Raw genomic sequence first — 26,572 nt, 5'->3', positions numbered from 1 at the left:
TACGCACGCAGTGTCAGCGTGTTTTATGATACAGTTTACTGGGTTTAGCTCGTCCTGATGTGTCGAGCGATAATTGAATACTGCTTAAAAGTACTTGTGTGCAGAAAGCGTCGTATACATTCGTCTGCCAAGTTGAGAGAGGAAATGTAATCTCATACAGCAAACAGCAAATCGACTGAAGGTAGACAATCGTATTGTTGCAACTTATTGGTGAACATTTCAAATGGTTTAACAGGCCCGCGGAATAAAGATCATCAAGCATCGATCATAAACGGCACTCAACTACATGGTAAGATTGCAATTATTTTGCAAATCTCTAAAATAGGTTTATATTCCACTTGCACTATCCTTAGGTTGTTGTATTTTCAATATAGAGGTGATTCGTGTTGTCAGCGGCGTGGTTTAACATGTCTGAGTGATCGTTCGGGACCCTCCGGGTGGTTGTAAATGTCTTGTTCGCTCTGAATCAACAGAATGATTTCAAATTGCACCTGATGTTGGAATTCCGATTCGAACTACTACAGCTTTCCAGTATTGCCTCTTTTATTGTATTTGTTGCTTTAAACTGCCTCGCGTCCTATCCTCAATAGAAGCGTGATCAGACGTGCTGAGTGTGCGTTGTCACACTGTTTCATATGAAACGTTAAGCCTTTGACCCGCCACAATGCAATCCCATGTTTGCAGTCCATGCTTGTTGAGTCCACGTTTAAACATAGTCCACGTTTAAACATGTGACATACTCAGGAGTATCATCCTGGCGGAAAGGAGTTGAATCAAATAAACAATTAAACTTCGGCGAAGAGGAAATTGTTCGGCGTTTATTTACGCTACCGATGGGAAGATTTTTAGGAGCTTTTTCATCACACATACTTCCTTATTAAACGCGACGTCGCTTTCCGCTAACTCAATTTCGCAATTTAAAGGATATTTATCTTCCACTGAAAGTTCACGATTACAAACTCAATCGTGGCGTTAACCTTCACGCACACTTTGCCCATATAGAGGTGAGAAATGAAACCGTCAAAAAAGGATGTATGTCATCCTTAATACCAGACAACATTCATAAGAGCATGACATCCTTGTGCACAACAACACATGAGGGAGTGGAAGGGGTTTCCAAATCTATTGATCTTTTTTTTTAATTGTATCCAAAGTGTGGGATGCGTAATTGTGGATAAAAAAGCAAAAACATTAATCCTGACCCTTAAAAAAACATTTATGTTCTCGTGTCGAAAGTTATGCCAAATGAATAATCCTTTTTTAAAAAAAATCAATATTATCCTTCATATGCAATGGCAAGTTAGGCCAGTTGTTGAGTGGATACTACTTTTCAAGGATGTTGGCTTGTACTAAAAACTATTGAAAATACCTTCCGTAAATATTTCGAGAAATGTATGCAGCGATGTGGCTTTGTATAAAACTATTTTGTCAAGCCCCAAACACAGTGTTTTAAAGCTGCGTTTAATTTGAATGTGATCGCAAGCGCATGTGTCAATTGGAGACTCAAAAAAAAGTATTACCTCCAAGTGTTTATATGCTGCAAGTCACTGCAGGTTCCCATTATCGCCAGAGGAACTGGTCCACGGACCGTCACGATACCCGCACAAACCCATCCCCACAAACACTCCCTAACCTGTTTCCATCCTACCTTGATGGATGTTGGTGAATCACATTAAGTCGTGTTTCCCATCTATACTATTTCGGGGGGAAAACAGAGAAATATGCGCCTCAAACATCTTGTCAGATTTACAAATTGGCCGATCTAATATGCAGAAGAAATTTAAAAACACAACCTATCTAGTAAAATGCTCAATTATATTGAATACTGACATGTTAATCATGCTGATGAACTGGCTCTCTTTATTATTTCCGCACTACCCCAGAGATCTACACTAAACAACCTGGTCTAATGTCTTCAGGTAGTCAGATTGTTATCCACTCTATTGATTTATCGGAATATATAGACGTGATGTTCCACCCAGCTTTACTTGGCAAAGTCGGGTTTGCGTGTGTAGAAGCGAAGTGTCAAAACAATATTTAAAAACATACTAAAATGCCTGAAGAAGGGTCTCGACTCGAATCGTCACCCATTCCTTCTATCCAGAGATGCTGCCTGTCACGCTGAGTTACATTTTGTGTATCTCTTCTATTAAAACGATCAACAGGTTCTACGTTTAAGGAATTAATGAAATATCATGGATAGTACGACGTAAACAGTGTAAAGTTTGGCTTTGACGGAAACTAAACGCATGTTATTTGTAGCACTGTCGGCGCAATATCAATATGAACAAAAAGAAACAAAAACTCGAGGCTGAAGCCTCCCGACAACCAAAGGCACTTGCACGTTTCGTTGCTGCTAAGGGGTGTACTCTGGGTGGAGAGTACGATTCTGAGATTTGCATATTCATTCGGTTGGGAGGAGGCTGCATTCAGACGGCCAGCGCGTTTACTCTATATAGGGCTCTTTCTCCAAAGCTTACAGACGGCTAAGCGTTGCAGTTTCTATCTGAACTTATCTGAACTTATTCTCAACGAGAAAAGATCCCATCTGCCCAAGACTCTGCGAGACCTCCGATAAATTGGTTTAGATGATTATGGAATTTGCAAATGAGAATTTTCCCGTCGTTGGCCATTACTCGAAAGGGAACGAGTACTACGTGGGAGCAGAAGCAACCCTGGAACACGTTATGGACAGCATGGAAGGGGGAACTTTCTACAACAAGAATGCTTCAAAACGGATCCACACTTTTCTTAACATGGAAAGCAACGAGCCTCATGAGAGGCTTGCAAAGACCGTTCACGAGGACGGTGCGAACGGTAGGTGTGAACTGCCATCACTATCGCCCGCAATGTAACTCATTCGCAGTATGTATGCTTTGGTTTATTTCACGGACAGGCCATCAAAAATAACAAAAACAAATATCCAGAAAATACCCTGTACATTTAAGTTGTTCATCGGTCTGCTTGCTTTGCACATAGTTGTTGTAATTTGTCTTAAACGGTGCTGCGCAAATAATTGTCATCATTTTTATATATAAATCTGATTTTCAAGAATGATGACTATTGCTTTCGAGAACTGCCTCCTCCTAACCATAAATGACAAGCAGGAATTGCTGTTTATTCTGGTAGTTCCTCGATGTGGAGGTGATATGTTACCATAACAAACTATTTATCTTGTTTCAGTAACCTATTGTGCAGTCGGCGGAACATGGCGAAAGGTTTGCACAACTCTAATACAGCTACACATAAAATCTCCTTGACCTGATTTATGACCTCAAGCTGCAGTTGATATTTTGGTTCTAAAATCCTCTACAGTCTAATTTCCAGTGGTCCGATTAATGCGGTATTGAGAAAAACAAATCACCTATAAAGTGTATTTGCTACTTTGAAAGATGATTAGCTGCTTGGTATTGTTTTTAAATGACAAATCCCTGAAGTAAACAACATCTGGGTTCTGTCCAGTGCTCAGGGTCGAACCCCCCACCCTACGGATTTGGTGCTTTCTTTATTATTGGGGAGAAGCGCACCAATCCGTCACCTATTGAAAACCAGTCCTAAACAATTTCTAATCCAAGCAGTAAATTACTCGTCAATAGTGCTTTACATACCTGAGTATCTCATAATCTACGAGTTGCTGCCAATCCGCCTTGGGTGTGGCGGGGAGGGGTTGTGCTGTATATTTTAAGCGTAGTCCCATCTCTACCTCGCAATAGCTATTTGAAAAATATCTCTTTTGAATCAGACAATTCAGAAGAGGAAGGAAGACCTCCCTCGCCCGCTTGTTGATCAAGAAACAGTGATACAGTGTGTTCTAGTAATGATAATCTATTGTCTGGAATAATCAAACTTTTATTTAAATCCTGCCAAATATATATATATTTATTTTATTATAAGCTGTCAATGAAAGTGCCCTCGCTTTTCATTGTCTTAAGAATGAAAACAGTTTAGCCTGTAAGTGACTCCTGGGCCAAACTAGTACCGGGATATAATTTAAATGTTCTGGCGTGTTGTATTAAACGGTTTACTCTGTTGCAGCAAAGCGCTCATCGTAATCATAATAGTCGCGTTATTTGTGATGAAATATCTCCAGATTTCTTTGAAAAATAACTTTTAGAGGATTATTTTGTTTTAAACTTTGCATATCAGGATTATAAATAGCCGGCCAGGCGTTTGATTAACTTTAATGTCAAAATATTGAAATTCTTCAAATATTTCTACACCATTACTAAATAAGAACGGCGAGCATTTGGGAGAAACAGGTCTAACACTCTATTTGTTACTTTGTTTTAATGAAAACGTTAACGTCAATATAGAGGTACCTATTATTGGATTGATAATGGTTCTTTTATCTTTATATGTCTTGGGTGAAATGTTCAGAATCTCACCTCAGCCAATGTGTTTGTAATGCACGGTTATTGAAAGGACGTCCATTTCTGAGTGTAAGTTCACAAGGCCGTCTTTATCGCCATTTCCCCCAGTGGAATATGATGAACCTTTAAAAATATACACGCATCGGACAAAAACAGCCGGTTTTGAATCAACCAGAAAATCGCAGCTGCCGGCGCTAAATTTCATTGAATTGCCACGAGTTATTTTAAATGGACATTCAAAATTCTGCTTTTATTCTTCAACTTCTGCAATTGACACGACAGACAAAAAAAATCATAATTTTGCCGATGCAATGAATAAAATAATTATATATATATATATTTATTACAACGTGTTTTCTATGGACATGAACGTGCACTTTGTAAGGTACGAAAGGTTGGCCTCGCGAATCCGTTTAGAATAACGGCCTGATGTCAGATGAACACGTTACAGTCAGAAAGTTTCTGTGGACTGGCTTCAGGATATGAACATTAAATAATATTTCCTAACCTAACGTTATTATTTAATGTAATAAATGCTGAATGATTAGTTCACATTTAGTTGATTGCCTGAATCGCTTAATCGATTTTTTGTTTACATTTTCTGAACCTGTGATAAATTGTTTCATTCTAAAACTGTTTATTCTCAACTGGGAAATTAAGTACTTTATTTAATTAGGAACTCGTATCAACTTCTAAAATTTTCGATGAAGAATCATTTTGAGAGAGTACTGCGGAATGGAACTGGCGTGTGAACTGTTCAAAACCCTGTAGACCTCTTTCTTTTAATCAGATCTGGTTTCAATTGTCGTTGATTTCCTTTCATTGTACCTCCCGACGACCAGGCTGCGACTCGTTAGTTCCCCAAAAGTAATGTGCAATCACACTGGGCAGCGAACATACCCCGGAAACTAGTCATTCTTTTCGAAGTCCATGCCGCGAAACGAAATTTAGCCTAAACTCGGGACACGGCTGAAATTTCGGCTGCCTCGCTTGACACCGTACATATCATTCAGGTGGAATGCGAAAAACTCTGGTTAATGATATGAATTACAGTCTGAGCATCATTTACTAGTTGGCGTTTCAGTAGCCGACGGGGGATTTAAACTCGGTACTCAATTACAATGAAACAGCCAATGCCTCCTTCAGCTAATGTTCTGGCTGTGTTCAGTTTTCACGCAGGGATCATCTTTTCTTTTGGAAGAGTTGGGTTATAGATAGGAGAGAGCGAGGCATACTTAACGATCATTCTCCCAATGAGTGACCTACTAAATAATTAATTTACTGGAAACTTTTATTCCTTCGGTTCTGTGTCCGGGATAACAGCACGCATTGTGATTACTAAGCTTGCGTTGAAAATATTAATCTTCAATATCTTGCTCCTAGACCAGATAAAACGCAAAAACACGTGCATATTCTTGCCGAAGATCGACACCAAATGCTGGAGTAACTCAACGGGACAGGCAGCATCTCTGGAGAGAAATAATTGGTGACGTTTCGGGCCGAGACCATTCTCCAGCATTTTGTGTCCATCTTCGGTTTAAACCAGCATCCGCAGTTCCTTCCAATGCATATTCTTGCCGTTCTGTGCTCGGGCATAATAGTTCAGTTCAATGAAATGATGTCCAGAAAAAAAATAATGCAGGGATGCGATTTGTGAGTTTCAAGTAATAAAATCGCTACTAAGACAAAAGGAATCAAAAAAAAAGTGCGTTACCCCGAAACCGGGCGAGGAACGAATGTCTTCTACAACAACAGCCATTTCTCCAGTCGTAGAGGTAATTGGTTGTGTTGCCACAACTAATCTGCGGGTTTTACAACTTACAATGAGCAGGCAGCGATAACGGGTTCAGAGCTAATACGTTGCGGTTTACTTTTGAGGAACATTAAAGATCAAGATTTTTTCAGCAGCTCATAAAATACATAAGCGGCCCCTGGGATCTTTCAGAAAACTGATTATTTTTAGTGTGAGAAAATGATGATGCAAGCGATTTTAAAGCTTGAACATCATTGATCAATTACCAAGGACCATGGTGACAAATAATGAGCAAGGAATAGAAATAAGAAGTGGTAGCTTCCATCTTTCTCTCTGCTAAACATCCCTTTTAATATGGAAAATAAAACGCATGTAAACATTTTGATGCCATTTACCAGACCATGCCTTCACTTGTGGTGTTAGAACTTACACACACGATCAGAATTCAATAATCCGGAGATGTTATTTGTTGCATATCAGACAGTCCTAGTTATGCCTTTGGCCATTCAATTAAAAAACAGCGCCAGCCTTGAGCTGCTTCAAATAAATAAATTCGATGATACTCTGTGTATATGGTTCAGTCAAAATTCTGGTTTATGTCTTAGTATGATTATATTTTATTGTTTTTAATGAGACAACAGAAATTAAATAACATTTGCTGATTTAATATATATTTTTGGCATATTTTCTCAGAAAATGGAGTATATTACAATTAATTTCCTGTGTAAGGTAATGATTGATTGTAATGTATCAGTTTATTCCTCTCTATTTTAGTTGTGGGCACCTAAACTGTGTGAGAGTCTGTATTGTAAGTGTATAAACAATGTCTAATAAGAAATCAAAATCGGATGTTAATTTACCCTAATAGTGTGTGTGTGTGTGCACTTTAACATTTATGATACAAATTCTGTGCTCAATCCTTACAAGATGACATATGATTTGATGATAATTATTTTAATTGATCCCTCCATTTGACGTTTATTTAGAAGAACACTTAGAATGACATCTTATAGTTTTTCTAATTCCTTCCATTCTTCCCTCTACCTTTCTTTCAATTTCCAATAGCCAGAGTAATAAACATATTATCTCTATAACATTTACAATGTGGATAGGTATCTTTCAGATCTTCTAAGTGCCTCGGATGATTTGCTTCTATTCCAGTTCTAGTGGGTTCTAAAGTGGCTGATGGGGCCAATGTGAAATATTGGACAGAGGAGTTGGTTGGGAGATGGTTAAGCAGGGGGTTTGTAAGTACTCGATGAATGGATCTGTGATGCGCAGTACTATCCCAGATGCCCCTTCTCCATTTTGTCATAAGACAGGGATTCCAAGGGACACAAGGAATGGCAGATTCTGGATTACAAAAAAAAAGACAAAGAGCTGGAGTAACTCAAGGGATCAGGCAGCATCTCACGAGTCAGCGGGAATGTTGCATTTTCTGAACCCAAGGAGGCTTGAATCTATTCCTCTGTCTATATGGTAATATCTTCCAGTGACAGAGCATGGAAACTCTGAAGATTTATATTTAAACAATGCTACTGGTGATCTTATAATATATAAAAAATATATACTTTATAAGAGAAAATAAGTGTCATGCTTCTTCCGGGCATTTTAGTGTTTTCCGATCTGAAAGCTGGCGTTTGTGACCCTGCATTTAATAGATCAAACAGCAAGTTGGGAGCAAAGATTGTACTGTAACTTTTCATGAAAACACTATTCTTGTTGGAATTCTACATCAGAGATTTGGTTATTAGTACTCTGCTGCAGGTTACATACCATTTCTATTTTTGACTATTTTTTAGTTTTCGACATTGTAAGATTCTACTGTTAACTGTTATTGTGCTTTTTCATGGTCTTATTGAGATGATTATGCTTTTTCCACAAGCACTTCCTTATACTTCAGTGGTGTAGTTCATTTGGTATTGGTATTGGTTTATTGTTATGAATTACTGAGATCTGATGAAAAACTTTGTTTTGTGTGACATCCAAGTAAATCATACCACACATGATTAAAATTAAACTATACTTATCTAGCACCCTAACCATAGACATTTGTCCCGTAACTCTGTACTGTAATATTTAATTGACCAATGTTTTCACATTAACACTCATTCGTAGTGTTAGAATAGAATCACAGAGGACCACGGCACAAAACATGATCATTCAGTCCAGTGAGTGCTGCAAAGTTTTAAAGAGTGCCATAGTTAGTCCCATTACTCTACACTTTCCCTGTATTCCTGCAATTTTCTTTTTTCCATTTCATATTTATGTGATTCTCTTTTAAAAACTACTTGAATCTATGTCCACCATCAGGGAATGCACTTCAAAGCTCAACACCTGATGGGGAAAGAATGTATTTCTACTGTTGGCTCTGGTTCTTCTTGTCAGTCACCTTAAATCTCTGCCTGGTGGTTGTCGACTTTTCATCATTGGAAACAGGTTTTTTTTTTCCTCAAGCCATTTATGATTCTAAATATCAATTAAATCCCTTCTTTACAGAAAATAACCCTAGCTTCTTCAATCCGTTTTGGTAATATCGTCCTCATCCCTTTCCAAGGCCATCATATCTATGGTGTACAGAATTGTAGGCAATTGCTAGCTGGCCCTGAATCATTGTTTTACATTTGTTGCTGGGTTCAGTGCTCTGAACCTCTGTATGAAGCTCAAGATCACATTTGACCGATTCACTGCTTTGTTAATTTGTCCTGCCAGCTACTATTTACAAGAGTAATTGCCTCAAAACGACAGCTAGCATAATCAGAGACCCACACCACCCTGGCCAGATTCTTATTTCACTCCTGCTATCGGGAAGAAGGAATAGAAGCTTTTAAGGTGTAATGTCCATGTTCAGGATCAGCTTCTTCCCTACAACCATCCCGCTTTTAAACATTACAAACTCCAAATAGGCTCCGAACTACATAGACTTGTGGGTATTAATTTTAACTTTGCACTATTATTGTTTGTTTAATTATTTATCTGCTATATATATATTCTTACTTGCCATAAGAAATTCTTACCTGCAACAGCACATCTATAAAACCCATTATTAACAACAAATAAGTTCAGTATATATATATATATATATATATATATATATACTGTACTTTCTTGTTGTTTTGTTTATGGTACTTACAGGGTACTATGTTTAAATATATGTTGTGCTACAGCAAGTAAGAATTTCATTGTTCCGTTTCAGGACAAATAACAATAAAACATTCTTGACTCTTATGTCTCTGTTCCTTTGCACAATTTAACTCTAAACCATTTCGCAATTATTATTTTTTCACTTATTTTCTTCCAAAAATCAAATGTTCTGCATATTTTTTACCCTGAGGTCCCTACCCGCTATTTCTATCCTCAACACTGTTTATTAAGTTACCGTGTTTTGAACGAAATGCATTTTTGACATTGTGATTTTTGCCGCCACATCCAAGTTATGTTGTAAATAGCATTGGTTCTTTATTTGCTGAATTATTGCTCCTCATACAGCGCTCCAGCACTAAATTTATTTCAGGAATTTAGTGGATGGAAGATGAACATATATTATTTTGCATCCTTAACTGACTGCACCCAAATTTTTTAAATAGTTTTCTACGTGGATTAATTTCACAGCAACAGGATGAATCCATAAAATCATTTAAATTATCCAATTTTTGGAAAATTTTGTTATGGTTCCTTTTTTTGTAAGGGTCTTCATGTAAATATCATTGTTCTTAAACTTGCTATTTCTGAATGCTGGCAGACCAGTTGTTTATTATTTGTATTACAGATGTTCAACATCTGCAGGGTTTTATTTTCTTTATGCAGTTCTTTTTTCCAGCCTTTATCATAGTTGATGAAGGACGTGTTTGAATTGGTTCCTGTTTGAGATGTTTTCTTGTTTTCTTTCTTGCCCAGCCAATTATGGCGTTTCAAAGCCAATGGGTACAGTGGCCTGCGCAGACCTGCCGAGACCCATCGAAAACTACTGCAACATGAAGGTGTCACCGCTGAAAGGTCTGGAGGAAAAGTCTATCATGGATCACAATGTTGACAAGAGTGACTCCAATGTCTCCAGTACCAAGAAGAGGAGAAATAGGACAACATTCACCAGTTTACAGCTAGAAGAACTGGAGAAAGTGTTCCAGAAAACCCATTACCCAGATGTGTATGCGAGGGAGCAGCTGGCTCTTCGCACGGAGCTCACCGAGGCCAGAGTGCAGGTAAGCAACTAAATCATACACCCCTACCACTCACTGAAAAAACCTGGTTATGAAAAACATTTGGTGAATATTTAGTGGCATGATTGATTATGGCCACATTTTAAAATGTGTCTTCAATATATGATGCGCGATGCTCTCATGCACCGATAACTTTCTTAAATAAAATAAACACAAATGACTGTTGTAAAATCTGTTGGCTAAGCTTTTGTGTTAATGTTAGTGAGGTTATCGCTGCACTTTGTTTACAGTGGATTAAATCTGACAACAACTTCCAGAATAAGCATGTGAGTTATTAAATCTTAAAATGCATAAGTTGCTGCTTGAGTTGCTGTTGCTCTTCCCAAACGTTTACTGCACCAGTAACTCGTTAAGTAAGTAAGTAAGTAAGTAAGTAAGTTTATTGGCCAAGTATTCACATACAAGGAATTTGCCTTGGTGCTCCGCCCACAAGTAACAACATGACATACAGTGACAGTTACAAATGACTCAGAAAACACTAAACATTAATAATAATAATAAGACATTAATGATAAAACACCATTGATCAAGCATGTGAACCAACAAAATACCAGATCAAAGGGAGGCTACAGATTTTTGGCTGTTGAGTAGAGCAACTACTCGTGGATAAAAACTGTTTTTATGTCTGGCTGTGGCAGCTTTAACAGTCCGGAGTCGCCTTCCAGAGGGAAGTGATTCAAAGAGTCAAAGTGATTTAATGGATTCAGCATTGAAATTCCATCACAATTGTGAATTTACAGCTCTCACCAATTAATAACTCAAAAGCAAATGGGATTAAAAATGAAGGCTTGCTGCATTCAGCAACGAGTGAATTTATTAACTTTGTTAAGTGGAACCCCACTGCCCCTACTCACTGTGTGCCATTAAACGGCAGGTTTACCAGGTTTAGATCTGTTGTATTTATTGAAATTGTTGGCTGTGTGCTTTCGTAAATAAGACATGAGGGATTTATGGAGCATTGGCTTTGATCAGTGTACGTGGGATGCCAAATAAGCCTTGCCCTCCAATATCCTCTGAAAGTCTTCCCTGCAATTTTGCCATGTGCCAAAGCAGTCAAGATTTCCTCTCTTTCTGAATGGAGCTAACATTCAGAAATAATTAAAGCTATGAAAATTCGAATAAACAATTAATATTTTAAAGTGTATTGGAAACAAATTAAAAAGAGCATCATCTAAATAGACTTTTAAATATTTTTAAAAGTTAAAGAAATAATTAAAATGTATAAATCTTATAAATTATTCTTAGCAGACAATGTAACCTTGTGTGGGATCTGTTAGCAATTTCTCCAGTTGAATACTGCAGAGTCTTGTCAACCTACTGCCTGATTGCTGGACTCCATGTGCAGCACAGTTGCAGAGCACAATTGAAGATGTACTCGAACATTTCCACCTGTATCAAAACTTACACATATGTACAGAGGTCCAGAATGTGATTGCATTTCTGTGCTGAACCAACAGCCAAGCACAGCACAATTTATACAGTGAATTACATCTCCAGTTTTGAAAAAAATAATTTAAAGCACAGCCACAGTCAGCAAATGGCTGTTGTTGGTGGTGGTTACTTGACAACTTCCTGTTTGCACTGTATATTGATTTTAGCTAAAACGCTACCACTTACAGCTGTGATTTTTGGCCATCTTACCCAGCCCCCCTCCACTCATCAGGTGCAGAGGATTCTTCCCATCAATGAAAAATAAAAGTGTTATTAGTGTTTTAAAAATGTTGAGAATCTCTCTCCTGTCAATCACGCCATGAAGGGCACGCCCCTTCTGGTGGGAGGGGGACGGATTATAAAACCCAGAAGTGTGGGTGTGGCTCAGTCTCTGCAAAATGGGGGAGGTAAAGGTCACAACTCTTTCTGAGCTGTGACTCAACTGAACACACAATGTCTACTGAACTGTGAGTGTGGTGTTTATGTGGTGTTTTGTGGTGCTTGAATGGTATGAAAATGCATTTGAATGTGGCGGCCTTGCACCCTGCATGAAATGGTATGAAACTGCACTTGAATTTGGTGGCCTTGCACCCTGCTTGAAGTAGTATGAAACTGTACTTGAATTTGGTGGCCTTGCACCCTGCTTGAAATGGAATTTCAAGGAATAGCCGTGTCAACTGTCAGCCCACCAGCCGTGAGTGAGCTGCCAGCACATCAGGCTTGAGTGACTGAGCTGCCACCTCAAGAATCCATTTTGCCAATAATGTCCATACTAGCCATCTGGAAACCAGTTCCTTCAGCCCACAACACACATACTAGCTCTCCAGAAAGCCCCCCCCCCCCCCCCCCCCCCCCCCCCCCCCCCCTACCACAATGCTAAAGTTAAAATTTAAAATTTGTTATTTTTAAGACCTTTTCCAAAAAATTGATGTCTGGGCAAATGGGTCCCGACGCATGTATTGGTAAATGTCCATGCTAAAGAAACTGGTTTGCAGTTGTTGAAAATTATTACTGTGATAATCATTGTTACACTATTAAATATCAACTCGTAAAATTGAGGCAGATTTGATGACCTAATGCAACAACACAATGTTCATTGCTTACTATTGGTGAGAAAAATAGCAAAAAAGGCATTATTGCAAAGTTGATTGAAGATCAATGGAATTCAGGTAGCATCTTTTAGATTTTGTTGTTTCGCCACAGATCTGTACCACACTTAATGTATGCATATCATCAGTTATGGCAACATTTGACTTACAATTTCTTTGACAAAAAGATCTTACCTATAAACGGATAAATAGAAATTACCAAAGCAGAAGTTAAAACAAAATAATTTCTCCTAACTTTAATATTCTAGCTGATGCTCTTTGCTGTGCAGAGTTGTTGTTGAATATTGTGAATACTATATTTCTCAAATAGCAAATGTCTAGCATTATACTGGAAATTAATTAAACCTTTTCCCATTTAATATATTGACCACAAATCAGTTGTATATATAAACATTAGTGGATATGAATATTATATCTATTGGCTATCAAAATGTACTTTACTGATTTTTGGCATTAAATAAACCCTGAGCAGCTTCCATTTATTTAGTTGAGTAAAATATTTATGCATGAATTTACAAAATAAATCATAGGTGCCAGATGAATACAATTATCTTACCAGTAATAGAGCAATAAGATGATTATCTATTTCTGAGATTAAATATATTTTTGTAGTTGATCTGTTTTGCATTAGTGCAATTCTATTCTTGGCCTCATCACATTCTCCTCTCTTGGGATTTTTAAAATAAATTTATAGTTGTGTTATTTGGTTACCAGATCACATACAGTTAATAAGCACATTGATTAGAAGTCTACCAATGGCTTATTTCCGATTCCAACCATTACTCATTCAAGATTTTATCACTTGTGAAATAAAATTTCATTTCCCGTGTACGATAACACAGCGCTTCACTGTTCTGGATTTGTTGCACTGCTCTCAATATCATGTATACGGTCTAAAAAATAACTTTACAGTGGATAATCATCTCAAAAGCTGAAAGGTATCGTTGATGCCACAAGGATTTGCAAATGACAGATTTGAAAATTTAGGATTTCGGTTTTCTGGAATTTACTCTACACATACCTCTTCAGATACTATCTAATATTGCACAAAATATTGGTGCACGGGTGGAACCAAATAAATTCACATGTTTAATCAGGGCAAGATATTCTCCAGACTGTTCTTTGTTGAGAAAAATGCATATTAATTCCAATCGTATATCCTGAACCACAGACACAGGAGAGATCATGGGATAACATGATATGTCATGATGGTTAAAGTTATCATTAGCATTTCAGTGCATATAAAAATAAGACAGCACCTATTTTGACAGGGCCATGGGGGATGGGGTTAATAGGGATCCAATGACATGTATCAGTACTTTTCTATTTGAAAAAAATAATGCTTAATTAGTACATTTTCATTGATAATGTTGCTAAGTTGATAAAATAACTGCAAAAAGATAATTCAAATTCACAAGCATTTCTGCCATATTAAAGAATGTTATATGGTAGTTCTCCCTCCCCTACTGTTGCTGAAGGATGAGAATGGAAACATACTGAAGAAGAAAGAAATGTGTAATTTGTGCAAGCAGTAAATGTCCACCGTTGATTTGGCTTTCTGGATTATACGTTTTGCCAGACCAACAAACGTCACAGCCCCCGAGAGGAGTTTAACGGTACCGCAACGGTCCGTCTAGGCCACCGAAGAACTGAGATACCGGCCCGCAAAGTTGGCTTCAGAAATTGGCTATGGGAACAGATCTGCTGGCTCTGGCCGGGTTGGAGTTCCAGAGTCCCAGTCGCAGGGGGCAAATTCCACCCGCCGATCAGTGCGGAAGTCCCAATGAGTTTGAGATCAGCCTCCTCGCCCGGTCTAGGCACTACATCCGGGAAGACGGGGTATTTCAAATGTGTTCTCATAATTTTGTCCAGATTATAGCAGGTGCCAGACCACCAGTTGCCAGAAAACTGGTGATGGCCCTGTATCAGAAAATAATAAAAGGTGAAAGTATATGTGGCAGTACAGCTGCGGAGGCACGAGATACGATAGATGCTGGTGTCTGGACCAACAAACAATCTGCTGGAGATTGACCCTGCATCATACAGCAGTGTAGCCATACAGCTGGCATGATATGTCCCGATTGCCACACAGCCTCTGGGTTGTACCAGCTTCATAATATTGCTCAACCCTTCTCCACATTTAGTTTAAATTAACCTTTCAAAACATGCAAATCCATTAATAGCCCATGTTGATCGCACAAAATCCTTTGCTCTTGTCATTAACATTAAATGTTAAAACAAAACTGCAGTGGTAACAATTTACCACACGATTCCTTTCAGGAAATTCATGCAAAATCCACTCCACCCTCAGCACAGTGCTGACATTGACTGTACGCACATTTTGAAAGAAAGTGCTTACATCAGATTATCCTTTCTATGTATTTAAAAAAGCATCTACACAGATTCTGTGAAATATGTGCCATCTTCATAGTTTAGTTTAGAGATACAGCACAGAATCAAAGCCTTCTGCCCACCGGGTCTGCACCAACCAGCGACCACCCCTTATACTAACACTATCGTACACACTAGAGACAATTTACAATTTTTACCAAAGTCAAATTAATCTACTAACCTGTACGTCTTTGGAGAGTGGGAGGAAACTGGAGTACCTCAGGAGAAACCCACATGGTCATGGGAAGAACTTACAAACTCCGTACAGATAGCACCTATAGCCATGATCAAGCTAAGATCTCTGCCGTTGTAAGGCAGCAACTCTACCGCTGTGCCATGAGTTGGTTCTTGGTTTGAAAATAATTGTGTGCCTTTCTCATAAGCTGGAATTTGCAACCTGTTGTGATGCCTTCAACAACAGGACAAATATGTTGACATATTGATATATGTGTCCTGTGAGTCCATAGTGGACCATGTGGTGCATCGTCTGTCATTTATCTGAGCAGATGCAACAATAATTGATATTGACTGTAGGGTTACTATAGAGGGGGAATGATTTATGAGTTTGACCATTCCAAACTAAATAAAATGGTAGCTGAATATAAATTTTGACCATTATTGTAACTATCTTAAACAGTACTTGTTTTATCTAATTTTAAGGCAGAGAGTCACACAGCACGGAAACAGGCTCCTCGGCCCAACTCCTCCATGTTGACCAAGCTAAGCTAAGCCTTTTTTCAACAATGGCTTGTTTTCTTATGTGGGTTCATTGCTATGTTAAAACTCACATCAGAGCGGTAGACTATGGATAGAGAGTCAAAATAAAATCTTAACTCTAGCATGGATATTCAAATAGAATAGCAAAGAATGTAGTAATTCTTGCTTCAATTAAAAGCCCTGTGACAGGAGAGTGATCTCTCGGCTGGTATCTGTTTACTTTGTTTTATGGGATATTACACAATGTATAATCATTATTTTTCTTTCTTGTGAAGCCAAGTTGTTGTCCACTTACATCCATCAATGGCTAGGAAAGAGAGGATGGACTTTGCTGCGTAAAAATTTAACGCTAACTTCAGACGTATATCTCATGATTTGGATCCAAACCAATGTTGACATTAAAATGCAATAAACTGTTTCCAAATTCATTCTGCAGCAGTTGCTTCCCACTTCTCTGAAGAGCCACAATTTTTCTAAATAAGGATGATCTGGGATATAAAATTGACCCGAGATGTAACACAAAACAAATGATAGCAAATCAACAGGATGTTTCTCATTCTAACTATAATAAAATTGATTGCTTATTTTACATTCTATGTGATTTGGAGCAGATTTGCTCTCATTCATTTTTTTAAATTGTCTGTGCTTATTTTTTTATCCCATAACTTTCTCTTTACTTTTCTGTTCACCAACGGTTTTCTAACACCTTTCAAGATTAATTTATTTGATTATTTCAGTGCACAAATGAATGTGTATATTTTCCAATGATGATAATGCACTTGTTGGATAGCTGATATTATCTTTCAAACATTAAGCTGGAGAAACCTTTCTTTCAATGCATGTTCCTCCAGAGCAAAATGTCAAGGAGGCTTTCCATGGTGGAAACTAACATGGTGGAAACTGACAATCTTCGAGCTTCCAAGGAAGCTTACACTGCTATTACATGGTTGTCAATCACACAAGAAATGAGAACTCTGATGTGTTATTTCTCACAGGTTTGGTTTCAAAATAGAAGAGCAAAATGGAGAAAGAGGGAACGATATGGCCAGTTACAGCAAGCTCGAAACCACTTTGCAACCTCCTATGATATATCTCTTTTACCAAGGACAGAAACATACTCACAGGTAGGTGAAATGAAGGCAGAGGGAATTGTGTAGGAAGGAACTGCAGATGCTGGTTTAAACCAAAGGTAGACACAAAAAGCTGGAGTAACTTCGTGGGTCAGGCAGCGTCTCTGGAGAAAAGGAATGGGTGACATTTCAGGTTGAGACTCTTTTTCAGAATGGATTGTGTTCCATAGACACTGGTGACTACATTTTGACAAGTAAACCAATCATGTAGAAAACAATCACATGTATGTTTTTTCAATGTCTTTAAAAGTGAAAATATGTGCTTCTGGTGTGGATACTATTCGCTGAGAGGCCAGTATGTTACGATACGATACAGTACAACATGATAGAATGTTATTTATCCCAGGAGGATAATTGATCTGCCAACAGTCATAAAAAACATAAAATACATGAAATTAAAGTGACTAGTGGAAAGGCTTGGGGGGCGTGCATAGATTGGGGAGGGGGGCGGGGGGAGTCAGTCTCAGTCTCAGTCTACCCCACGACAGAAGGGGGAGGAGTGGCAAAGTTTGAGTAAGTAAGGGGAATAGATTTAGAATTAGAATGGATGATTTAAGTAATTTTTTTTATCACACTAAGAACGGTGCGACTTGGTGTCTACAGGGGAAGTAGAAAGTATCATCAGACTTTAAATTAAGATGCAGAAGCACGTATTGTGCTGTAACCTGGGTTAGGACTGAGAGCAAGAACATGGGTTTATTCGGCATGGACACAATATGTCTTTGGCCTCCTTCTGTGATATAAACCCATATGAGCCTGTGACTAGGTCTGCAAATCTGTCATGTATAGTACAGAAGCAAATAAATGAAGTGTCTCAATTGTCATTCAATTATTTTAAAAGCCCTGTCCCACTTTCCCGAGTTCCTCACAAACTCTCCCGAGTTTTCCCTTTGATTTGAACTCGGGTAATGTCGGTAGAGAACCCGTAGGAGTCAGTAGATGTTTCATAGCGGCTCGTAATGCCAGCCGTAGGAACTCGGGGCATCAGGTAAGTCGTGACGTTTTTTCAGCATGTTGTAAAATGTCCACGAGTTTAAAAAATAGCCATGAGTACCTACGAACGGCTATTACCATAGTTCCCCGAGTTCGAATCAAGCGGAAAACTCGGGAGAGTTCGTGAGAAACTCGGGAAAGTGAGACAGGGCCATTACACAGTGGCATTTTTCATATTCTTACAAGAGAATATATATCCTCTCCACATCTACCATGTCAAAACCCATCAGTAACTTTTTAGTTTCAATCTACCATGTCCTCTCTCATTCTTCAATACTACAGCAATTCTCATGAGACAATCCATTTATTCCATGCACTAGTCCAGTAAACCTTCTCTGAACTGCTTCCAACATATTCATATCGTTCCTTAAATAAGCTCACGCACAGTACTCCAAATGTGTTTTTTGCCAATGCCCTGCAGAACTGAAACATAATCTCCCTACATTTCTAATACAAATCCCCAGCAAGAAACAGTAACATTCTGTTAGTTTTCCATATTACTTGTTGTATCTGCGTAGTAACCATTTATGAATCAAGGCACTCAAATCCCTCTATTCTTTAGCGCTCTACAAACTATGACGATTTAGATTAAATATTCTTTAATTTAACCAATTTCAACTTCCCCGCATTATCCTCATTTTCTCAGACATTTGCCTATTCATTGAACTTATCTATATCCCGTTATAGCCTCATTACATCCTTGAGACAACATTATATATATCTGTGTCATCAGCACACTTAGTAACCATACCTCAGTGCCTTCAGCCATGGCGTGTACGTACATTGTAATTGATTGAGACTATTAGATCTTGCTAATCAAAAATCATTAGATCCTTGTTTGGTCAGATCGAATGATTTATAACTAATCGTTATATCACGCCAACCAAAAAAATACATGTTCATGCCCACTCTTTGTTTTCTGAGAGCCAGCCAATCTTCTAACCATGCCAAAAGTTACTTCCTATATCATGTTTCTATTTTCTGTGCCAATCTTTGATGCCGCACTTTATCAAATCCCTTATGGAAATCTAAGTATAATGTATCCATTGGTCCATTTACACCCACAGGCATGTTACTTCTTCAAACAACTCAAATACATTGATCAAACATGATTTCACTTTCAGAGAACTATGTTGACTTTGTCTGATTACCTGGAGTTTTTCAAAGAGCATTTCTAAGTTTAAACATAGTTTCCAACATTTTTACTCCAGCAAATGCTAAGCTTAGCTGACCTGCAGTTTCCTGCTTTCCTCCTTCCTCTTGAATAATGGAGTTACATTTGCTATTTTCCAATCTAATGGAGCCTTCCCTGGATCCAAAGAATTTTTGCTTCTTTGGAAGAAACTAAATACGAATGTTTTTTATGAGCACTATTGGCAATTTGCGGAATTTAAATGAATCCGATTACTTCCATGGGCATAGATTGTACAATGCGACAAACATTTTTCATTTGTGCAATGATAATGCTCCACTCCAATCTACATTCATATTATGCCAATTCATACATTGAATATGAATCAAATTGACTGCAGTCTGACCACATTATCTAAACTGAGTCTTTGATCTTTGAGTATCACATCAATTCTGACTGCTTTGGGAAGCATAAACTGAAATGACCTCCCCCACTTTTCCCCTACCCACTGACAGTTTTTAAATGTTTCAGATCAAGAAACCTCTTGTTCCCTTGTGTTGTGATTTATATCGTCCTTCAGAAGACAACAGAGGACCATTTTTTGCCTTGCAACACCGTTAAATTTAATCTCAACCTTTACTGCATTATCAAGCACAGATACTTAGGGTTCTTTCAAAGTTTGAAGAACATTTATGTTGTAGCATTTTGATAGAATCACGAAGGTAATTGCTCCATAATGAAACCAGACACATAAAAGCTAATGGGAAGCTCAAAGGTCGATCCAAGGTTCATTCTTTTCCGAATGGAATATTTTTCTGTGAGCCTGTCTTTCTGTCTGATTGAGAATAAGTGTGAGGAGAAGAATAGGTTCATTCTGTGTTGCAATTGCCACAGTTCATCCTTCATGCCAACTCTCTGGCTCTCTTCATCTCCCTCATTGTTTCTCTTCCCCATTGCCTGCAGGGCCACATTATCAGATGTTCAGGATCACCCAGATAGAGTCAATCAGTGGAAAATCTAAACTGTTAAAATCCAATCCAAAAGAGGTCACAAATTTTCAGCTTTTTAAAGAGCATTGTAAAAAAATGTTTGATATATATATAACAAAAACAGAAAATACTCGAAGCACTCAGCAGGTCGGGCTTTATCCAGTGACGGAAAAACAAGGTCAATGTCATCAGAACTGTAAATGTGAGTAATTGATTATATGTTTTACAATGGTGAGAGGGTTCTATGGTTTGTGACCTGCACACAATTAAATGCATTCCATTAGTTTTTGCCACACATCCCACTATGCAAGTTGAACCCTGCTTTTTCTCGTTGTTCCAGTTCTGATGAAGGCTCCTTGACTTGAAACATTGATGGCATTTCTGTCATGATGGATGCTGCCTGACCTGCTGAATGCTCTGACATTTTTTATTTTTGTTTTGGATTTCTAGCATTTGCAGTTTTTTAATCCTTTGAGCAAAATATGTTTGGTTTGTATTTTGTGGATTCTGCAAAAGATATTTTAAATGAAAAAAAAATGGGGCAGCATGGTGGCGCAGCGGTAGAGTTGCTGCCTTACAGTGCCAAAGACCCAGGTTCGATCCTGACTAAGTGTGTTGTCTGTAGAGTGTACGTTCACCCCATGCTCTGATTTCCTCCCACACTCCTAAGTCATATAGGTTTGTAAATTAATTGGCTTCTAAAAATGGTAACTTATCTCTGGGGTGTGGGATAGAGCTAGTGTACAGGGTGATCGCTGGTCAGCATGGACTTAGTGGACTGATGGGCCTGTTTCTGCATTGTTTCTCTAAAGTCTAAAGTTTCTGCTGTATTCTTGTCTGACAACTAGTATCTGTCTTGCTTTAACCATGCAATTTCAAACAATTTCTTAATGCTTTAAATTTGGGCTTACAGTGCATTCAGAAAGTATTCAGACCACTTCACTTTTTCCACATTTTGCTACGTTACTGGTTTATTCTATAATTGATTAAATCCATTTTTTTAATCATCAATCTATTACCCCATAATAAAAAAGTGAAAACTGGTGATTTGAAATTTTTGCAAAGTATTTAAAAAGAAATAACTGAAATAATACATTTACATAAGTATTCAGACCCCTTGCTATGACACACAAAATTGAGCTTGGGTGCATCCTGTTTCCATTGATTATCTTTGAGATGTTTCTACAACTTGATTGTAGTCCACCAGTGGTAAATTAAATTGATTGTACATGATATGGAAAGACACACACCTGTCTATATAAGGTCCCACAGTTGATAGTGCATGTCAGAGCAAAATCCAAGCCTTGAAGATGAAGGAATTGGCTGTAGACTTCCGAAACAGGATTGTGTCGAGACACAGATATGGGGAAGGTTATGGTGGTTATAAAACAATTTCTGCAGCATTGCAGGTCCCGAAGAGCACAGTGGCCTCCGTCATTCTTAAATGGAAGAACTTTAGAACCACCAGGACTCTTCATAGAGCTAACCGACTGGCCAAACTGAGCAATCGGGGGAGAAGGGCCTTGGTCAGGGAGGTGACCAAGAACCCGATGGTCACTCTGACAGTGCTCCAGAGTTCCTCTGTGGAAATGGGAGAATCTTCCAGAAGGACAACTATATTTGCGGCACACCACCAATCAGGCCTTAACGGAAGAGTGGCCAGAGGAAGCCACCCCTCAGTAAAAGGCACATGACAGCCCGCTTGGAGTTTGCCAAAAGGCACGAAAACAAGATTCTCTGGTCTGATTAAACCAGGATTGAACTCTTTGGCCTGAATGCCAAGTGTCACATCTGGAGGAAACCAGGCACCGCTCATCACCTGGCCAATAATATACCTACGGTGATGCATGGCAGTGGCAGCATCGTGCTGTGGGGATGTTTTTCAGTGGCAGGAACTGGGGGACTAGTCAGGATCAAGGGAAAGATGAATGGAGCAAAGTACAGAGAGATCCCTGATGAAAACCTGCTCCAGAGCGTTCAGGACCTCAGACTGGGGTGGAGGTTCACCTTTCAACAGGACAACGACCCTAAGCACACAGCCAAGACAATGCAGGAGTGTCTTCATGACAAATCTGTGAATGTCCTTGAATGGCCCTGCCAAAGCCTGGACTTGAACTCGATCGAAAATCTCTGGAGGGACATAAGATAGCATCGAAGCTCCCCATCCAACCTGACAGCTTGAGAGGATCTGCAGAGAAGAATGGGAGAAATTACCCAGATCCAAGTGTGCCAAACTTGTAGCGTCATACCCAAGAAGACTTGAGGCTGTAATCGCTGCCAAAGGTGCCTCAACAAAGTACTGAGTAAAGGGTCCGAACACTTATGTAAATGTGATATTTCAGTTATTTATTTTTACTGACTTTGCAATTTCTAAACACCTTTTTATTATGGGGTATTGTGTGTAGATTGATGATAAAAAAAATTATTTAATCCATTTTAGAATAAGGCTGTAACGTAACAAAATGTGGAAAAAGTGAAGTGGTCTGAATACTTTCTGAATGGACTGTATATTCACTGGAATTTAGAAGGCTGAGAGGAGATCTTATGGAAACATAAAATGATTAAGGGATTGGACATGCTAGATGCAGGAAAAATATTCCCGATGTTGGGGGAGTCTAGAACCAGGGGTCACAGTTTAAGAATAAGTGGTAGGCCGTTTAGGACTGAGATTAGGAAAAATGTTTTCATCCAGAGAGTTGTGAATCTGTGGAATTCTCTGCCACAGAAGGCAGAGGAGGCTAATTTACTGGATGTATTCGTTGGATATAGCTCTTAGGGCTAACTGAATCAAGGGATATGGGGAAAAAGCAGGAACGGGGTTCTGATTCTGGACGATCAGCCATGATCATATTGTATGGTGGTGTTGGCTCGAAGAGCCAAATGACCTACTCCTGTACCTATTTTCTATGTTTCTATTTTTCGAAAAGCTTTAATTAATCTGAAAATAACAAACTGCAAGTAGTCAAAGTTATTATTCGCCTAATCTCCAATAGATTTCTTTACGTCCTTTAGGGAAGTGATCCTTTCTCTCTCAGTTGCCTAGTTTCAACCATAATGTGAATGATTCTTAATCATCATTTGGAACTGCATGTTGCCGTTCATATTGGCAGTCACCCACAATCGCTGAATGACGTTTTAAACCTAAAGTGGATCTCCAATTAAAAAAATATATATTTTCTACTGCAACAAGATTGCCACATTTGTCCTGCTGTTCTGAAAATATAGATCTGACATGCACTTTATTAATTTAATTTTGTATTGTTGGCTCTTTAATGCTGGGAAAAGAGCTCCCTAGATTCTTCTCTCCCTTCATTACTTTCACATGCAGGTATCTAGCCTGTGCAGAGGTAGATTAGGCAACAGCTTAAGTTTTGCAACTTCACATCACTGGATGTGTTCAACACCAACGCCAGTTGGCAGTAAAAGCCTTGCCCTGTCGTTCTTCCAGTGGGCTGAATACTGAGTCTGAAATACAGGACATCAAAGATGAACCAACTGCCTCGGCACCTTTGAAATCCCTTGAACGATCTCCTGTAGAATGTTACATGATCTCAGGTCAATTCAAATTGACTGAAAATACTTACTTACACAATGTAGATTAATCCTGTGAGAGCAATTGGCTTAAAAGAGCTCTTTAGTTTTAGTTGCTGTGCAGGAGAATGTTTTATTGAAACAGTTAAGCCATTTAAATGTAGAGTGTAGTTTGTAAATAGTTTTTTATTCCACCAAGAGCTGCTTTTATTCTCAGTTATTTATGGAGGCTAAGAGAGCAGGCGATTTCAGCCTGAACCATGTCCCTTGATGAAAGCGTAACTCTTCCTCCTTATACTTTCCTTATTTAGCAATATTTTGGGAAGAGAGAAGAGGAATTTATTGAATGTTTTTTCCTCCAGCAGATAAGATAAAATTACTTGCTACTCTGTTAAATGTTACTTAACAACAGTGAACAGCAACACTAAATGGTTTGAAAATGGTTTGAAGCTTTGCTGGATATCCAGTTAAGTGTGGCCATGGCGGTGCAGCGGTCGAGTTGCTGCCATACCAGCGCTTGCAGCGCCAGAGACCTGGGTATGTACGATGGTATGTACAGAGTTTGTACGTTCGCCCTATGACCACGTGGGTTTTCTCAGAGATCTTTGGTTTCCTCCCGCACTCCAAAGCCGTACAGGTATGTAGGTTAATTGGCTTGGTGTATGTGTAAATTGTCCCTAGTATGTGTAGGATAGTGTTAATATGCGGGGATCGCTGGTCAGTGCGGAGTTGGTGGGCTGAAGGGCCTGTTTCCGCGCTGTATCTCTAAACGAAACTAAACTAGACTAAATGTGGAACAGTGATTCTGATTAGAAAATGGATACAGTTAAGCACTCGTCTGTTTCTTTTTCAGCTGCAAAGCAACTTATGGGCAGGGAACAGCCCCACCAACTCGGCAGTTTCTTCTTGTGTATTACCACGCGAATCCTCCCCTTGTATGTCACCATACCCTCAACCACACAGAAATGCCAGCGCTTACATGGGCATATCAAATCAACAAAACCAGTTCAGTCAAGTAGCTCTAAACAATCTCTTCAATGACTCTGTACTGTCGGGCTCTTCCGATGGACATGCGTTTGAGCCAAGGCCAGAGTGTGAAAGAAGATCATCAAGTATTGCTGTGCTTCGAATGAAAGCCAAGGAACACACTGCCAACATATCATGGGCCATGTGATGGGCAATCAAAATGCAGGACGATCTGTAAGCCAAAGTGCCTGTGCAATTGTGTTCCTGGAAAATATTATGCTGAGCTGCTGCATCTTAGCAAGGATGTGGTCATAAGCACATCACTGGAGAGAGATTCACAGGATAATTTTTATCAATGCAATCCTGAAAACAATAGGGAAGACCGAATCAGAAAATGGAATGATTGATCAGTAAGAGGACATTGTGTACCATGAATCATGGAATTTTACAGCAAGGGTTATCATTTGCCCCCGTGCCTGTGTCCACTATATGAAAGTGCACTGCATCTCATTCCTCTGACTTCAATTGATGTCTTCATACTTCTTCCTTTTTGAAAAATATTTATCCATTTCTGATTCCAAATGTTTCATGTATGCTATCTGCCCATTTGTTTCTAGTAAGGCCTTATGTTTCGACAAAACATTCTGATCTCTTCTATATTTTTGTTGTTGATCTTAAATTTACATTTCAGAACTGTACTGTTTTGTCAATGGAACAACATTTCAGAAAGAAAACACATCAAGCAAATAAAACAACATTGATTCTTGAGTTCCACCACTTGACGGATGAATTTATTTGCTTGTGCTCTCCATTCATTGATTCACTGATCATTGAGAATAATATTCCCCAATATCTATTATTAAAACTAGTCATTTATTTTGAACATTTGCTTGAGATGTCCTTTTATCTTGGTTCTAGGTTCTTGGGTCCTCCAAAATATTCCAACTGGAATTTAAACTGGAGGTGGTGAAGGGAGGGATTAAGCCAGAAAGGGTATAAAGAACACACACTATAGAATTTAACATAAAACATCCCCACACAGCAGAATCAAAGTTTCCCCACTGTGTGGGAAGGCACCAAAGTCAGTCTCTTCCTCCACTGTTCCTCGTGGTCAGGGCCTCCCCAAGCCCTCCGCAGTTGCAGCTACGGGCGGCCTGATGTCCAGGACCGCTCGCCGGGGTGATACAAGTCCACCGTCGGGGCTGCGGGACGTCCTCAGCGGCGTGGACACCAGAGTCGGCCCCCTCCTACCGGAGTCGGCGGCTTCCAAAGTCCGCAGGCCGCGCCGGGTGGAGACTGTTGCTGTAGGCTCTCTGCAAGGCGCCCCAGGACTCCACGATGTTGTTCAGCGCCGCCCGCGTTGGAAGCTCTCCGTACCAGGGCTCCACGATGTTGGAGCAGTGGCCCAACGTTCCGGAGCTCCAAACGGCGACCCAAGTAGGCATCGCCCGCTCCGTGGTGACTCCAGCGCTGCGCCGCCGCTGTAGCAGCCCTGGTCCGGTTCCTGGCCCCCGGCAGGAAAGGCCGCTCCGATCCAGCTGGTAGGCTGCGAGTTGGGGGGCGAGGACGCGACTCGGAGAAATAATCGCGTCCCCGTCAGGAAGAGACTGGGAAACGGTTTCCCCCTTACCCTGCCCCCCTCCCCCACATAGAAAAGTGAAAGTTTCCCCCAACACAAAACTTTAGACTAACTAAAAATAATAAAAATGATTGAAATAACAGACAGGCCGTGGGTAGAGGCTGCTGCCAGTGCAGCGCCCCCTCCAATAAATGAAAAGTATTCTCGAAAAATTAAAATCCCTCATTCCTGGTATTATTTTAATGCTTTTTTTCTGAAGTC

General features: G+C 39.3%; 1 protein-coding gene across 1 annotated transcript; it reads left to right on the top strand.

Annotated features, from left to right (window-relative positions):
* Positions 1-1,286: 1,286 nt before the first annotated feature.
* On the top strand, positions 1,287-25,839 carry alx1 (ALX homeobox 1). The gene is made up of 4 exons (XM_055650754.1): positions 1,287-2,817; positions 10,021-10,325; positions 16,987-17,115; positions 24,620-25,839. Exons 1-4 carry the CDS (start codon positions 2,589-2,591, stop codon positions 24,938-24,940), a joined length of 984 nt encoding a protein of 327 aa, XP_055506729.1. The 5' UTR covers positions 1,287-2,588; the 3' UTR covers positions 24,941-25,839.
* Positions 25,840-26,572: the final 733 nt, after the last annotated feature.

The sequence above is a fragment of the Leucoraja erinacea genome, chromosome 19 (genome assembly GCF_028641065.1).
Source record: "Leucoraja erinacea ecotype New England chromosome 19, Leri_hhj_1, whole genome shotgun sequence".
NCBI lineage: Eukaryota > Metazoa > Chordata > Chondrichthyes > Rajiformes > Rajidae > Leucoraja > Leucoraja erinaceus.
Note: the sequence above shows the minus strand (reverse complement) of the source record. Positions and strands in the feature narration are given on the sequence as shown.

Bases quoted from the DNA above. Each gene is read 5' to 3' on its own strand.
- alx1 (XM_055650754.1), top strand. From the start codon at position 2,589: ATGATTATGGAATTTGCAAATGAGAATTTTCCCGTCGTTGGCCATTAC. The intron at 10,326-16,986 runs GTAAGCAACTAA...TATTTCTCACAG, and splicing joins TCACCGAGGCCAGAGTGCAG to GTTTGGTTTCAAAATAGAAG. The intron at 17,116-24,619 runs GTAGGTGAAATG...TTTCTTTTTCAG, and splicing joins GGACAGAAACATACTCACAG to CTGCAAAGCAACTTATGGGC.